Source organism: Parasteatoda tepidariorum, chromosome 4, assembly GCF_043381705.1.
Source record: "Parasteatoda tepidariorum isolate YZ-2023 chromosome 4, CAS_Ptep_4.0, whole genome shotgun sequence".
NCBI lineage: Eukaryota > Metazoa > Arthropoda > Arachnida > Araneae > Theridiidae > Parasteatoda > Parasteatoda tepidariorum.
In genome coordinates this window covers 63,862,486-63,879,758 of record NC_092207.1, presented here as the reverse complement: position 1 = coordinate 63,879,758, position 17,273 = coordinate 63,862,486, and the positions used below count along the sequence as shown (strand labels likewise).

At 30.7% G+C, this 17,273-nt stretch overlaps 1 protein-coding gene and 1 pseudogene across 6 annotated transcripts in view; both read left to right on the top strand.

Moving 5' to 3' along the window:
- The window catches only part of LOC107452541 (dachshund homolog 1-like), a 194,668-nt gene that overhangs the window by 93,802 nt on the left and 83,593 nt on the right, over positions 1 to 17,273 (top strand). For all 6 annotated transcript variants that reach the window (XM_043042701.2, XM_043042705.2, XM_043042704.2 and 3 more), the window contains 1 exon segment: positions 2,379 to 2,604. In XM_043042701.2, coding sequence (XP_042898635.1) covers positions 2,379 to 2,604 — 226 coding nt within the window.
- On the top strand, positions 2,814 to 7,707 carry LOC107452540 (solute carrier family 15 member 1 pseudogene; annotated as a pseudogene).

Genomic DNA, 17,273 nt, shown 5'->3' with positions numbered 1-17,273 from the left:
GTACTCAAGAATTTTTGAATGATATTTTGTAAGTATAAACTACGATATAAACTTTTTATTTGAAATTTCATTTTAGGCTTAGTTATGAGTTCCATTTTTGGAGAAAAAAAAATCTCGTTTTGAGATTGGAATAACAATGATTTGGAGCGAATATCTGCCCAATTTGGTAAACTTGCAGCTTAGAAATGCATTAATAAGATAACCAATAATTCAAAAATAAAAGAAGAAGTGTAACTCATACACCTGACGTCGAGATATCGAAAAGGGTGGATCCCTTAGTAATGTCAATCTTCAGTCTAATCAAAAGAGCATTCTGCGGAAATATCAAAATGACAGCGTTGGCATGCCCATTCTACGCTCAACCTATAATGGTATTTTTTTTCCTCTTCTGTCTTATGGGAAGATATAGTATTAACAAGTTCATTTCAATTTCCAACTTTCAATTACGTTTTAAAAGAAATGTAATGGACGCGTGGGAGATGATAATTTGTTTTTATAAACATCAAATTTTGTATTGTAGAATGTTCTTTGAGAAGATGGTTTAGTTTTACTAATTTGATTTGAGTAATAAAATGAGAGACATTATAGACAAGTATTTTGATACTATGTAATAAGAAATATCCATCAAAATAGGTTATATATATGTTATCGTGAATGATTGAAATCAAGAGAATGTCAACTTTCACCGTTAAATGTCAACATTCTCATAGTCGCTTTGGTGAATGTTCGAAATATTTGTTATATCCGATTTGATATTAATTTATTCGTTGATATTATTATATTTATTCGATATTTTAATATTTTCTGAGGAAAGATTAGGAGAAACATCAATGTTCACAGTACCGGTTAAATGCTTACTAACAGTGGCACTGAACCTTAAAAAAACCATTGATGTAGAGCATACCAGGCAGTGGCACTTAACTAGACCCAGTATATATTTTGGACATCTACCAAAGCGATTAAGTGATTGTCATCATTCACCAAACCACCAATTTCGGTCATTCACAGTAACATAAATACGAAAGGGAAAAAAATGTTTCTTGATTCAAACGACATATAATTGCACATGAATTCCTACAAAAGATAATTTTTAGTATATGTCGATTTCAATAATGTTCAAAAAAAAAGAAGAAAAAACTTTAAAATTACGAATAATTTATTCTTAATTTTCGTTTTTATAAAAATGTGTCTTCTCTTCATCTAGATCAAGAGTTTCCAATTACTTTCGCTTTGGGACCCTAAAATCTAACCCTAAACCCTTTTACTCTCCCATCTGAAATCCTACTTTATTAAACCACGCGATTAGAATATATAAGAGCACATGATATGGAGATTTCGCAAATATATGTTACCTTACGTACGCTCCCGTATGCAAGGTTTTAAGTAATTGCGCATGCGCCCTTCTAGTGCGCATGCGTCCGTTCTAGTGAAATGCACTGCTCCCGTGAAAAAATATCAAACTTACATAAGTAAAAATAAGAGATTTTGCAAAAATCCGTGAGTTAGAAACGCTAACGTAGTGGAATATCATTTTAACTTTGACCACAAAATCAAAACATTTACAATGGATGTAGACTATTTCTTTAAAGCTGTAGCAAACAATTCAAGATGCTTTGCTCTATGTAAAACTGCGGATCCGAGGCCAGAAAAATTTGGTAGATTATAGATTTTGATGAATTCACCGATAAAGAATGCAGCTTTTTATTATTATTTAAATAATATTATTGAACTTCTATTGATTATTTAACTTTTTTTTAACTAAATTGTATAGTTAAAATAAATACAATTTATAATTTTGAAATAGCGAAAATATATCTAGTTTCTTATGGAACTAGAGCAATTAAACAACCATAATGTTCAACCAAAACCAATAAAAGTAATTTTTTATTGAATGAACCAAGTTATTTGTTGGTTTTCAGTTATTCAATTGGTTATATTCAATTGGTTTATTGGTTACTCAATTTGAAATCCAAAAAGAAATTTCACCAACCAACCCACACCAAAAAAAAATTTCATTGAATTTTTTAAAATTCTACATACACGCAATAGAGTTTTATTAAAAAAAATCGCAAAAAAGTGATATTTTATATAACGACGGAGAGTTCGAAAAGTATCTATCCTATAAATTGTTGAAATCAATCGTATTTCACTCTCCGAATTAAATATAAAATCAATGAACATGCAATGGTATTACAAACATAAACATAATAAGAAAACCTTTTTCTTTTAGGCAATTATAATATGAGATGATGATAGAGTTTTTAATAAATTCAATATACATGCTCTATATGCTGCAGTTTATCTGTATTATGTGCTTTCAGTTTTCATCTTTTTAACATTTGTCCACCTTTATATGTGCTAATTATATCCATTCGCAGGTGATCGGCTGGACAAGCACATGTTACCAAACGGTTATGGTCATCCAGGCACAACAAGTCATTTGTCTCCTTTACCCTTCATGGCTCTCAATTCCTCTCACCACAATAGTGTCATCACGGGAGGTGTTTCTATGGCAACCACAGCCACCCACTCTTCGCACGCCTCATCCAGAGGGGATGTCACGAGGGAACGGCAGATGGGAAGTGATGTCATAGCCTCCACAAGGTAAAAAAGTTATTTTTTCTTCTCTCATCATTTTTATTTTTCTTATAAATCATAAATATCATCAGTAAAACTTTCCAAGTGATGAATATATTCTTGTTAAAATTAGTCAAAAATCAAATAGCTTGCTTTGGCAAAAACAATTTGAATTGTTTCTTTTCCTGTTGAAAGTATACTCTTGAGAAGCAAAGCTATTCCTTGCTGTTTACCACTTGCCTTTTTGTCCAGTAATCATTTTAGTTTTTGAATATAGAAATAAAAATCTTTCCTCGAAATATCCACGAAGTAGTTTTTTTTCCTTGAAAAGTTTAAATTATTTACTAAAAATTTACTTTGCCTGTTTAAGGTAATAAAAACACATTTCGTGAATTCACAATCGTAGTTTGATATTTTAGCTAACCAAAGTAGTAATACTATAATGATTTTAGTTTTCATGACTGTGCATGAAATTGCTCGTTAAACGATTCATTATTTATCTGTTACTCTAAAAACATGTTTAATGTGTTTTGCCAGATAGTTTCATGACAAAAGTGCCAAACTAAATTTTCGTTTTTAAGTACGTATTTTAAATAAATGCTTAGTACTTATTTTGTACATATTTTAAGAATTAAGCTGTTAACAAGACACTGTTTTAACAAACATTTATAACAAAGTATTTAAAAAAGCATTATTTTCGCATTGCGAGCATTCAATTAACTTTTATCAATATAACGTTTGCTAAGTAATGTCTGATTAAAATGATGTTTGCTATTTAATCTCGCATTTTAAGGACTATACTATCAATAATCTATTTTTTCAGGTATTAATCAAAACCATAAAATTAGTCAGGCACCACTTTAAGTCCAAATTTTATATAATATTGAACAACGAAGGAAATAAGAAATTTATTAATAGCAGCAAAAATATCATAGCATCTAAGTAATTACTAATTAATTATGAGCAACTTTATTAAAATTGTTGATCAGCTAGACGAATTTTATTGTTCTTCTATAAATACTGAGAATTATATGATTTATTTGTCGTGTTAAAATACTACAAAATAGGTTATCTCCCCTTTTAGTACTGTAAATTTTAGATTTCTTCTCCAAGTATAGTGCAATGTATTTACGTAAAAAATCTTAAAACAATTTAAAAATTGTAGAAAAAGGCTTACATGCATTGTGTTATGTGTATTAGGCACAATAAGTATATATATATCAAGGATCGCACTAGTATGACATGTTGACAAATTACAAACATCCAAAACATTGTTTACCTTTTATTATATTTTTTATGTTTCTAATTGCTTTTGTTTAGAAAGCATTGTAAGTTCGGAATTTCCGTTTAAATGCCTTTTAAACGTGTGTATATCCAACTGTGATACTTACTTCTTTTAATTAATGCAGTGTATCACAAATTAAAAAACCCCTTTGCTAGACCTATCGATTGGAATAATTATGGAGCCAAGCAAAAAAGAAACTCATCACCTTTTTCCTAAGTCTATCTTTTTCATTCTTGGCAATGAATTCTGTGAAAGGTTTTGCTTTTATGGAATGCGCACAATTCTCACAATTTACCTCACCGAGCGTCTCCTGTTCAGCGAAGATACTGCTACCATGCTTTTTCACGTGTTTGCTATGCTCTCCTATTTCACACCGATTTTGGGTGCTATAGTCGCCGATACCTGGCTAGGAAGATTCAGAACCATTTTTTATGTTTCGTTTATTTATGTGCTTGGAGTTATTATGATTTCTGTCGGATCTTTTCCAAACAGTCTGCAGATTATGAAGGTTGTCAGTCTTCTTGGATTGGTAATCATCGGCATTGGAACTGGAGGAATAAAGCCGTGCGTATCGGCATTTGGAGGAGATCAGTTCCATAGCGATCAGGTTAAAGAGCGGGAACATTTCTTTTCGATATTTTACTTTTCAATAAACTTAGGAAGCCTCCTTTCTACTCTATTAACTCCTATTCTTCGAGCGGACGTGAGCTGTTTCAATGAAAACACTTGCTACCCTCTAGCTTTTGGAGTACCGGCTATACTAATGATCATTGCAGTGGTCTTCTTCGTTTTAGGTAAATCTCGTTATATTATAAAAGAGCCAGAAGGAAATGTGTTGCCGTCAGTTCTTGGATGCATATTTCGTGGAATATTAAATAAATGGGAAAGCACAGACAAGGAGAAGAAAGCACACTGGTTAGACTACGCCGAAGATAAATATGAAAAATCATTGATCTCTGATATTAAGATCTTGTTGCATATTTTAGTATTGTTCATTCCACTACCCATTTTTTGGGCCCTTTTTGACCAAACAGGTTCTCGATGGACGTTACAAGCAACAAAAATGAATGGGGAACTGTATGGAATTAATATTAAACCCGATCAGTTGCAAGCTTCGAATCCTGTGTTTATTATAATTTTTATTCCCCTTTTCCAGTATGCTGTATATCCTTTACTTGGGAAATGCAATATTCTCACGAAGCCACTGCAACGCATAACCTTAGGGGGATTTCTTGCAGCCCTTGCTTTTGTCATGGCTGGATTTCTTGAAATTGGTGTGGAAGGTACACTTCCCGTGTTACCAGAGCCTGGATATAGTCAACTAATCGTCGTTAACTTAAATCCATGTTCTGTCAATATCACTGGACCTCAGAATTATCTCCTTAAAGCAAACGAAATGACAACTTTTAGCAATCTGAAATTGAAACATAAAGACCATTGGACTTTTTCAACAGTAGCTGATCAGACAGCCGGGTGCGCCAATTTAAGTGAAACTGTAGAAATCGTAAACTCCAACCCTATCCAGTCTACATTTTTAGCCGTTGAAAGTAACAAAATTCATGTTCAAACAGGTTCAGATCAAAAAGCTAAATCACGTCAAGGGTTTGCACAGGTAAGAGTATTTTTTTCGATTCAGAATTTATCTAAAAATGCGACATTTGAATTTAAAGGGCACAGAGCATATCTCTTTTCACATGACAATGAAACTGGAAATAATGACATTGGTCGGACAGGTTATATCCCTATGGAGCCTGGGAAATATGAAATTTATTTAACTCGTAATGAAAGCTCTCAAACAGAAATCTCAATTGGTGAAGCTAAATTTCATTCCGGTGGCACATATATAGTTGGAATAGTGAAAAATACTACATATTCGAATTTCCTCATTACCACAACGGTAAACCCTAATTCTCTTCACATTCTTCTACAAATACCACAGTACTTCGTCCTTACTGCAGCAGAAATTATGTTTTCCATTACAGGATTAGAATTTTCATATTCACAGGCTCCGCTTTCTATGAAATCAGTCATACAAGCAGCGTGGTTAATGACCGTTTCACTAGGTAATGTAGTCGTTGCTGTAGTAGCTGAAGCAGAAATATTTAAAAAAAAGTATTGGGAATTTTTTATGTTTTCTATTCTTATGGCAGTGGATATGCTTGCTTTCGCTATTTTGGCCTACTTCTACAAATATATTAAAGTTAAAACTCAGAGTCAGGCAAAACCGTTGAAGAAACATAAAATAAATGACGTTGCTGAAGCAGCAGAATCTGTAAAAGAGCCTTTCAAAGAAGGATCTGTAAAAGAAGAACCCGTGGAAGAAGAATCTACAAAAGAAGAACCTGTAGAAGAAGGATCTGTAAAAGAAGAGCAGTTAAAAAAGGAATCCCTGGAAGAAGAACTTAAAAAACTAGAAGCTGTGATAGAAAAATCTCTAAACGAAGAATCCGTAAAAAAACCTAAAAAAGAAGAAAAATGAACACTTGAAGGCTGGAAAAAATTAAAATTAAAATATACCTTTTTTTGGCTGTCATTAAGTTTGAGTTTTAAATATATTAGTGTAAGTTGTTATCTTGTAAATATATTTGAGTCACACGTGCTTTCCTTAACTTAAATGTTTTGATGTATAAAATTAAATGTCTTGATGATAAAGAATTTGTGTCACATAATTTACCGCCAAAAATACATAGATGAAATTGGTACAAGTGTTTTTGAAAAATTTAATTCTCACAACTGATAACACATCTGAACAAAATATTTCTAACATACCTATCGAAATAAAAAGAGCTGTTTTTAAAATAAACACCATGATTCATTCTCATACTGTTGCTTTTCTTCATTTTAACGACTTTTGTTGCTATAAGTACTCAAAATTCAACTTCACAGGAATAAAACTGACAACAAAACAGCAGCTTATAAAACTTTCTAAATAAAACTGTTCGTATTGTTTACAGGTCACCCATAGACCTCATGTTTTGTTTCTAAGATAAAATCAGTTCCATTCTAACGATTAAAACACAGTTTACGCTAATCACTGAAGTTACGACGAAAGGGAGCGAAGACGGGGGGAGAGAAAAATTAAAAGAGGTCGATTTATCGGACTTCCATTAATCTTGCAGGAAACACATGCTATCGATTCTTTTGTGTCATTTGCTGGGGATAAATGGCTATTTCAATAACTTTGGGCTATAGCTGTAGTGTTTCATTCTTGGGTGAAAACACGTGTTCTCAGCGTGATCGCCATTCAGAAGATTTGCCCTGATTTTGTGTGTTTAATGCAAAACATGGAAAGAGATTCATTTTCTAGAAATAAAATGCATGTTTTGGGTAAATAGCAATTAGTTTCATCTAAAATGTGACAATAAAATCAGTTTAGCACACGTGACTCTCTGAATGAATTTCACTTTAAAAAAAAGAAGAAAAAAAAAGCATCTCTAAATATTCTTATTTTGTGTGGGTATTTTTGGAAATGAGTAAATTAAGTTCAGTCAGTTTCATAAATTAAATTATTGATTAAGACTTAAATACTTGTTTAATGAGTGTAAGAAGCATTATCTATCCCTTATAGACGCTTCTACATTTCTATTAATGAAAGCTTATTATCAAACAAGAACGATAATAAAATCATTTAATGTGTGTGCAGCAATAGTCTATGTTTTTTATGCATCTTTTTAGCACATTTATAAATATTAGTGGTAAATAGTTTTGTTTTCCACAGATCTAAAAGGAAAAATAAGCAAGTGGGAAATCAATTGCTACAATAAGATACAAAGCTCCAGTTGAAATTTTATGGAGCTAATTGGTAAATAACTAAAATTATCATTAACGATAAAATGACAAAAAAAGGAGGAAATAAGTTACGAATAAAAAAAAGTGATAGCCTAAAGGCAAACACAGGTTACCCATATGCAAAATTGTTGTTGTCTAATTTTTTTTTACCCTCTTTATTTGCGATATTCACCTGAATTAGTATTGAAAATAATCCAGTTTGAACTGTAGGTTAGATTTTCTGATTCTTAATTAAAACTATAATATCAAAAATGTCGTTCAAATGATGAAATTTGCTTTTATTCACAACTCAAGAAGTATTTATGAGATTTCTCTGATCCCATATCTCAAAAATAAGCTTACCAACTTAATGCATAACAAAATTAAAAGTGAAAAAAAAATTCTAAATATCATCTTTCAAACAGCAGAGGAAGCCATTGCAAACGCATGCAATGACGACGCATGCGCAATGTTTGCTATTACTCTTGAACACAATTGAAAAGTGTGATGATGTGCAAATTAGTTGCGCAAGCCATCAAACCCAAAACAACACCTTATTTGCAAATGGGTTAAAAAAAAAAAAGGAAAACTGCTTCTAGTGGTCAATAAAAATTATTTGATGCATCTAAGAATTGAGTGTTCTAAATAGTTGAAAAGTGATCACAATTTCAATGGCAAGGTTTCTACCTCTCAGATGCGAAAGACAAGTTAATAAAAATTCGATAATAAAATAAATATTAAGTGAACAAACTATTATTATCCAATCATAGTACATTTAATTTAGTTCTAATGCACCTAAATGTGATGGACCAGAAACTTTCTTGAATTAGATGTTTTGAACATAATTATTTAAAAATAATAACTTTAAAAAAAAAAAAACGCCATGATGTACTGTTATAATTTATGTAATACATATGTTCGCCATTTTAATACGAAAAAGAAATTATAAAGCAGAAACTAAGAACATTTTGAAAGGAAATTTGAATTTGATTTTGATGCAATTAATGTGATAAATTTAATTAGTTTGTAGTGTAAGTTGATGAGTTAAACTTTTTTTAATTTTAAAGTGATAGAAATATCAAGAACACTATTATATGCTGTTAATATTTATGTAATATGTTTGATGTTTTAATGTGCAAAAAATGTAAGGAAGTATAATATTATCGGGCCTCCTTGATTTGGCGATAATTATCGTTCAATTTGCTAAAATTCAGTTCCGGTTGCCATGATATTCAATGCCTTTGCTTTCAGTGACGTCAATTTCGGGTTTCCGCAATTTTTGCTTACTGCTATGTGATTGGTTCTTGGTTTATTTTCATTTATAATGATTATTTATTGCAAACTATCACAGCAAATTTTGAATGGCAGGTCTAATTTGAGTTGGATTTAAAATTTTCCATTAAATATGAATAAATCAAGTTCAAAAGAAAAAAAGCGCAATACTTTATTCTCAAAAATTATGTCAAACAGTTTTGAATTGCTTTTAATTTAATAAATCTTTAGCACTGCGTAACTTTTTTTTTTAAAGAGAACATCATTTTGATGAAGTATAGTTTCGAACACATTCTTTTTAATCTCAAATTTTCCGAACGCATAACTCAGAAAATTGGTGATAATTTCGATGGTCTAGTGAGAAATCTTAATCATATTTCCAGACACACCTCTTTTTTTGTCCCCACTTTGAACCACTTCTTGAAGTACGAGATATTTACCCAAGAAATTATTTCAAGACCAGTGAAAATGAAATAGCGTCATTTTCTTATTTATCTACCAACACATACCTGTCTTTAAAATGAATTGCAGAAACACAAAAAGAACTGCACGCTTTGGAAGTGATTTTTATAATTTTTTGGAAGCAAAAAGCACTTGAGTAGAGACCTCCTGTTTATAAGATGATCTTTTAATCAGGCCTCGAGATATTTGACTTGGTGGAAAATAAGGAGAAAAGGTCGCCAAAGTTATACACGGTAAAAAGCCGTGTGAAGCCAAATCTTTATGAAATTAAGTACCGAGTACCCATTTCGCCTTATAGAATTAGAATTTCTATTTTTTTAAAAAGAAAATCCATTAAATGTTCTTGCTCTCTCAGATAAATGAATCAATAATATATGCCCCCAGGTTATGATTAGAATAAGTTTATTGTTTGGTTTGTTTCATTGAACTTATATAGAAAGTAATAGGACCACTTTTAGCTTTGAAGTAGAATAATGTAATGAAGTTAAGTTTATTTAGATATCTGGAAGTAAACTACAGAAATGGTCTAAGTTGGCGTACTCTTTAATCAATTTGTTTAATAAAAAGGTGAAATAATTGATTTTGTTGTGTTATTGAATTATATAGAAAATATTGCTTAAATAAACTGCTTTCTGATGGAATGACATAAATTAGTTAATTTGATTTCAGAAGTTTGAAAATAAATCGAAATTATTATTGGAAAACTCTAAAAAAATTAGTCGTTAAAATTTATTTTGATTAAGTTGTCGAAATATGAATTAATATAAAAGTTTGAATATAATTTTTCAAAAATAGATATTAATCGTAAAGTTTGTGTGCGTAACTAATTAAGCAGATTTTTCGTACCTAATAATGAGTGTGGGTTATTGATTTATCAAAGTTAATTAACTTTTCAATAAATTTATTGCGAAATCGAAACTTTTAAAAATTATTTCGATTGTGGTCAATATTTTTGTTTATCGAAATTAATTTTCGTAAAACGAAGTGATAACAATATAAGCATGATTTTATCTGTTAAGCATTTCTAATTGCCCAATGCCATAGTTTGTTTAAATTGTTCAATACCGTAATGCAACATCTCATTAAAATATTAAAATTTTATGATGCAAATCAAAGAGCATTAAACACAAATGTGACTTTTACATTTTGAATTTTCATTGAAGTCCTATACATGATATTTTACAATTACCATAATCACTACTTTTCTCACAAATTGGCACTTGGTACATAAATTCAGATTAGTTTTCTTTCAAATTCCGTTGGCTTAACGTTATTTAGGTTTGTGGCGTAACTACCGAGGTACCTTTTGATAGATGAAGATTGACATAGTCGCTAATTAAATCCCCTTATTGGTGACATCCGAAAGTGATATGAACTCACCAACATCGATGGAATAAGAGATGGTAATAGGTGACATTGAATAGGTGATTTGCTCATAAAATAGAGCTCAAAAATCAGATGATGAAAAACAATCTCCCGGACAATTAATAAATTAAATAAATAAAGAAAACAATGAGTAATGTGGCATAACTACCACTATAAATATTAAATACCAAATCAGTAGTATATAAGATATGGTAACTTGATTCAATTTTGAGGTACCTTTCGACAGATGAAGGTTGACATTCTCGAATACATAACATTCTTCCTCAACATTCATGCTTAGAAAGCTAGAATAAATTACTTTACGATTTGATTAAAGCTGTTAGAAAAATTCTCTAATATTTTTAAAGAATATCCTGGTCTGATGTTTTTTTTATTAATCAAAAAACATATAAGTGAAAAACATCAAATGATCATTGGCATAAAAAACACAAATAACAATTAAATTAAATCATTTGAGACATTTTTATTGTATACATTTCTCTATTTGCACATGAAAGTAAACTATGAATTAATTTTAATCGTTTATTGTCAAATCTCAAATAATTTAATTTTGTAACAAACAATTGGGATTTATTTCGTTTCTTTGCTTTACGCAAATTTTATAAATTTGTATTTAAACTAAAGAAAAGTATTATTCATCATTATTTAAAATGCTTTTTTTGGAGATAAACATTTATTTATTGAATCATGTTTTTAGATTCTTTCAATTTTTTTAAAAAGTTTGTTTAATTGTAATGATTACAGTAAAATTAAATGTTTTTTTTTATCATTTGTTTGCATTAATATGTATTTGAATATTATTTAACTGCATAAACAATCGGAATGCTGTTTTAATTTTAAGTTCCTTTTCAAATTATATGTATTTAGCTAATATTAAATGTTTGTTGCAAATGCTTTTTTTTTTTTTTTTAATTTTTGTTTATATACAGGAAGCTATTTTTAAAGTTNTGAAAGTAAACTATGAATTAATTTTAATCGTTTATTGTCAAATCTCAAATAATTTAATTTTGTAACAAACAATTGGGATTTATTTCATTTCTTTGCTTTACGCAAATTTTATAAATTTGTATTTAAACTAAAGAAAAGTATTATTCATCATTATTTAAAATGCTTTTTTTGGAGATAAACATTTATTTATTGAATCATGTTTTTAGATTATTTCAATTTTTTTAAAAAGTTTGTTTAATTGTAATGATTACAGTAAAATTAAATGTTTTTTTATGATTTGTTTGCATTGATATGTATTTGAATATTATTTAACTGCATAAACAATCGGATTGCTGTTTTAATTTTAAGTTCCTCTTTAAATTATATGTATTTAACTAACTAATATTAAATGTTTGTCGCAAATGTTTCTTTTTAAAATTTTTGTTTATATACAGGAAGCTATTTTTTAAGTTCTTATTTGCGTACTTACTTTTAAATTTAATTAATTGTATTTATATAAATGTTAAAAACTGATGAAAAAGTGAAATAATAAATATATGTGCAACATAAATTTTAAGTTATGAAGGCTTAAATACATGTGCAACCGAAAAATCAACATTCTTTTTTTAAAAAGTGAGAAATTGTGACTTAATTTCTAAAATAATCAGGTGCAGTTATCATAATAAATGCCCCTATTGTTATTAATTTAAATTTTTCACTTATAATTTTTACATTGACATTGAATTCGTTACATTTGTAAATTAAACGAATGTTTTTAAGAATATTTTGATATTCAATACTAATTTTTCTCTATTTTCCATAAGTGTAGATTTTAAAAAAAATATATATTTTTTACACGCTTTTTTCTTATCTATTTATTAGTTCTGGTCTTTTTAACTTTAATTCTTTCCTGAAACTAAAATCTTTGAAATATTCACTGATTCAACGGGAACTAAAAGTTTTTTCAGAGAACAGTTTATAAAACTTGCTTCTTGAAAGTCTTTCAGCAATTTTTATAATTTTTTAAAAACTCATTTAAACTTTTTCTTGGAAAAATATCTTTCTTTTTTTTTCACCATTACTATAACAAATACAAATCAGCTCAATCATTTATCACACATAATGAATATTTTTAATGCTCTTTGAAAAATACGCATAAAAACTTCTTTCAAACCGAGTGATTTAAAGTCGATAGACAATGGCCTTCACAGCTTCTGATAATAATCCAAAAAGATTTTTTACGCACTCTTCCTAACGCTTCTTCTCAAAATTTTTCGCTAAGGTATCCGTTGTCTTCAGCAGGAATATTAATTAGTCCACCCTAACAAAGGAAAATCTTGAAGGGGAGTGGGAGAGGGGCTTATCCATTTTAATTACTAACCCTGGGCAAAAATAATCTTGGTGTTTTGTTCGGCCGACATTTGCCGTTGACGGGCCGTTGATGGCAACGTTCAAGTGAGCAATTTCCCAACCCTTTGATTTTTTTTTTCGGAACCTGATCTCAGTTAGAGGCGAGTAGAGTTGTTTTTTGCTTCTGTAACTCCATAACCTTTTGTATCAGTTTTACTAATTTTTTCTCGCCAAAATACCAACCTATGGCAAGAACAAAAGGAAAGTGTTTAAAGTAGCTTTTGTGTTGCATCTTTGGCAGGTGTTTATAAGAAGAGGGGGGCGATAGAGTGTCTATAACTTTTTGACGTGTTAAGAGTTTTTTTTTCTTTTTCTTTTCTTTCTTTTCCAGATTTTAAATGATGATTAAGAGTGGACTTTTGTTTTAGATAATAAAGGTATTCATACGTTTTTTTTTTCTTCGTTCACGAGATCTTCTTAAGTATGTCCAAGTTCTGATATGACATCGGAGGAAAGACAAATTATGTTTTTTAGAAGAAGAAAAAATTGCGTGTCAAATTAATCTCTCTTTTTAAATATTGCTATTTACTGTATACTGTAGGTCAGACTTGCATCAACAAATGCTTAAAAGTGTTTGTACAAGATAACCTTTTTAAAGCTTTTTCAACTTCATGCTAATTTTTGTGCTTTTGTTTAGCTTCCGATATTGTTTCTTTAAATTATTTATTCATAAAGCTTAGTTTTTTTTTAGTTCGTCGCAAGTAAGCAATCATTGTTTCATAATTTATATAACAAATCAAGTTTAATCTAGATTAAAGACACTGCTTAAAATTAACTTCATACTTCAAGATCTTTGGATAGCAGATTTTTGATAAGAAATATTGCTTAAAAGCACGACTTAATGAAGTTTTAACAGATTAAAATATAAAAGTTATGAATTCAAAATATAATAATTAAATCATTATGAGTTATGTTAATTAATGAGCATTTGTAAGTAAAAAATAAAAACTTTTTCTGAAAATGTCTTCATATTTAAGCAGGCTCCTTTTTAATTATATCTTTTGTGTATGCATAGTTATTTAATTAAAAAAAACACGCCTGAAGCGTGAGTAAGAAATTACTGACATGCTTTAAAAATAGGATTTACTGTCATATTTTTTTAAAACTATCTTAAAGACTGTTTGATGGAAAGAAATGCTACATAATATTTAATCAGTTTCATCGAATATATTTTTTTAATCCTACTTACTTAAAAACTTTTATTGTTGTACTCAAACAGTGCACTCCTCGAAAACAACAACATTGAACCACATTATCTGTACCGTGATATAATTAACCTGTACCTGCAATCTGTACCGTGATAATACTGTTCATATTTGCTGTTAAGTTATGTAAGATGTTTAACTGAACCATGTTTCCACTCAAGTTGAGCCGTAGTATCATGTAAAAGTTTCAGAAGTGCGATAATTTGGTTCTAGTTAGCACGATGTTAAAAGTTACAGAAAATTTAATGTGTGTTATGGTTAAACACGCTTTGATGTTTTACAGTGTAATTCAAAGAGAACATTGGAACTTTTAGAGATTGTAGATTACTTTATGACAGAACTAAAAATTAACTGTGGCCATATTTTCTTCAAATTATGTCTGTTACTTAGTTGTATATATATGTGGAAATATTCTCAAATTATTTCAACGATAATTATATTAAATAAACTTCATGTCCTTTCGAAGTACTGTAAACATTTGACGGAATAATTCCTTTCAAAGCACTGTAAACATTTGACAGAATAATTTTAAGACGGGGAAAACGAGACGAATTAACAGACTGGAGTCAAAAAGTGAAACAACAAGTTTAAACAAGTGAAGGAGTTTAGATCAACACATCTGGAATTCTGCCTCCCAGACTAAAAAAAAGAGAGAGAGCGAGAAAACTTTGAAAATGTTGAATCAGAAAATACGGACTTAATCTCGCATGAAAAGACGAGGAAGAGGATTAAAGATTTTTCCGCGAGTTATTGCACTTTTGAAAAGAGATTCCGAAAGCTTCCACCGTCGATGACAGTTGAAGTTAATCAACTTTTCCAAACGGCGAAAAGCGCTAACTGCATTAAACCGCCGTTGAAAGTCACCAGCAATTCGAGATGGGGCTGAGGGGGGGATGCAAACCTAACCTTCAAAACAGAAGATTGAAAGAGGGGGTAAGCAAGAGAATCCCTCTTTTCCACTAACTCATTCACGCTAATTGCAAATCCTAAACCACTCTTCCAGAAATCGGTGCAGAGTGTGTGTTCATATTGAAAATTTCATAACGCCACCCGTTGAACCGTGCTCCATTGGAAGTAAAGATAAACCAAAACCATCTCTGGTGCAAAACAAGATAGAAACTTTCTGCGGAGACCCCACACCACCCCTATTTCTTCCTTCCGTGATTAATACTCAACCTCTTTTGCTTGCAGATCCCCTTCATGGACTCAAGCAAGCGAAGAAAGCAGATGACTCAAGAAGAGGGAACCAGGTGCATAAGAATCTCTTTTCGTTTTGGCAAGCAACTTGGCGAGTTGGAGTGACAACTCCAAGTTCAGAGATCGTTAGAAGGAATTAATAATGAGAGCAACCTTCTTCCCCTGATGAAGAGTGGTGGAAGGGTGGAATATAGAAAAGTGAAATGTTTCACACCCTTTTGAGTACTGAAGAAGAGAGAGAGAACTTCTTTGCCATGCTCATTCCCGTAAATTGGTTTCCTTACACACACATTGCAAAAGTATCTTTACAACGCTACGATGAACCATCACATGAGAGAGGAGCTAAAAGTTTTGGGAATGAGATAGAAAAGTTCTTGTTTGCTCCGCAGACCTGACGGATAACATTTTTACAAACTGAAAATTAGTAGAACAGCTAAATAACTTAGGCACGACTTCATTTTTGGTCCACTTAACTTACGAAACCGAAAATAGATGGGGGGTTGAATAACATTTTCCGGAAGTTGCTTTACACCTGCCTCATTCTTTTTAAAAATATCTATTTTAAGAGGCGTCTATAAGTTTCTTTTCATTCAATAGATTGCAAATGTACGTAAAGAATATATACTATACATGATGAAACACACAATTTAACTGTTTATACATATTCTTAATGGTCAGCATTGTTTTCTCTTAGGAGCTGTTTTGATTTTGATACACTGTTAAACCTAATACAATGTATGATACATCTTATACACCTGATTCACCTGTAAGCAGGTCAAGCCATTAATTTAGCTCAAATTTGCTGTAACCATTATACGGCGCCAATGTGATCAAATATTATCATGTAAACTTGATTGCATGATACTATGGTTCAACTTGATCAGAAACGAGGTTCAATTTAATACCTTATGGCAACAGATATCGATATGTACAGTTACATATGCATGTATAAGCATCTGAGACTTTTGAACAAAATATAGGCATGCATATTCAAAATTTACTGCGCATACTTTACATATCTGACATACATTCGATGGAAGTATACTTGAGCAGTGTGCAATTTAGATATTTTGCCGTGCAGTCGTGGCTTTAGTCTAAAATTTCCTGCAACTTCCGGGATTTATGGCTAAACATTGTCCAATTGCGTTATATATTGGTCATTGACTTTACAGTTTCGCCAGATTTGAGGGTACTTGCAACTCGAGAAGAAGGGTACGTGATTAGGCCCAACAAGAATTTATTGCGTATACTTTACATATCTGATATGCATTCAATCAAAGTATACCTGTGTTGAGCGCAGTTCAGATGTTTTTCTGTGCAGTCGTGGCTTTAGTCTGAAGCTTCTTACAGCTTCCTTCTGGGATTTATGGCTAAGCATAATCCAACAGCTTTATATATTAGCCATTGACTTAACTGATTCGCTAGATTTGAGGGAATCCATAATTGGGTACTTTCAACTCGAGTACGAGATTAGGCCCAACCATGTAATTTAAATTACGGGATTGCACCTAATGACATGGTTGCGTTTGGCTGATTAACGTTACAGCAATTAGACTTGGTTTATTATCATACTCAATCAGCTTTCGGATCAGACTTAATGAGATACCTGTAAGTGACGTCACTCGTGTGTTTTGATCCTGATTGGCTTCTGAAATACAGGAATGTTATGATTAACCAAATATTCGATTGTCCCACAAATGAGTCTTTTAAATAAATGAGGAGTAGCGGGTTTGTTGTCTTGTTGTTCAATGTTAGAAGTTTTAAAATATCAACTCAGAAGAGTG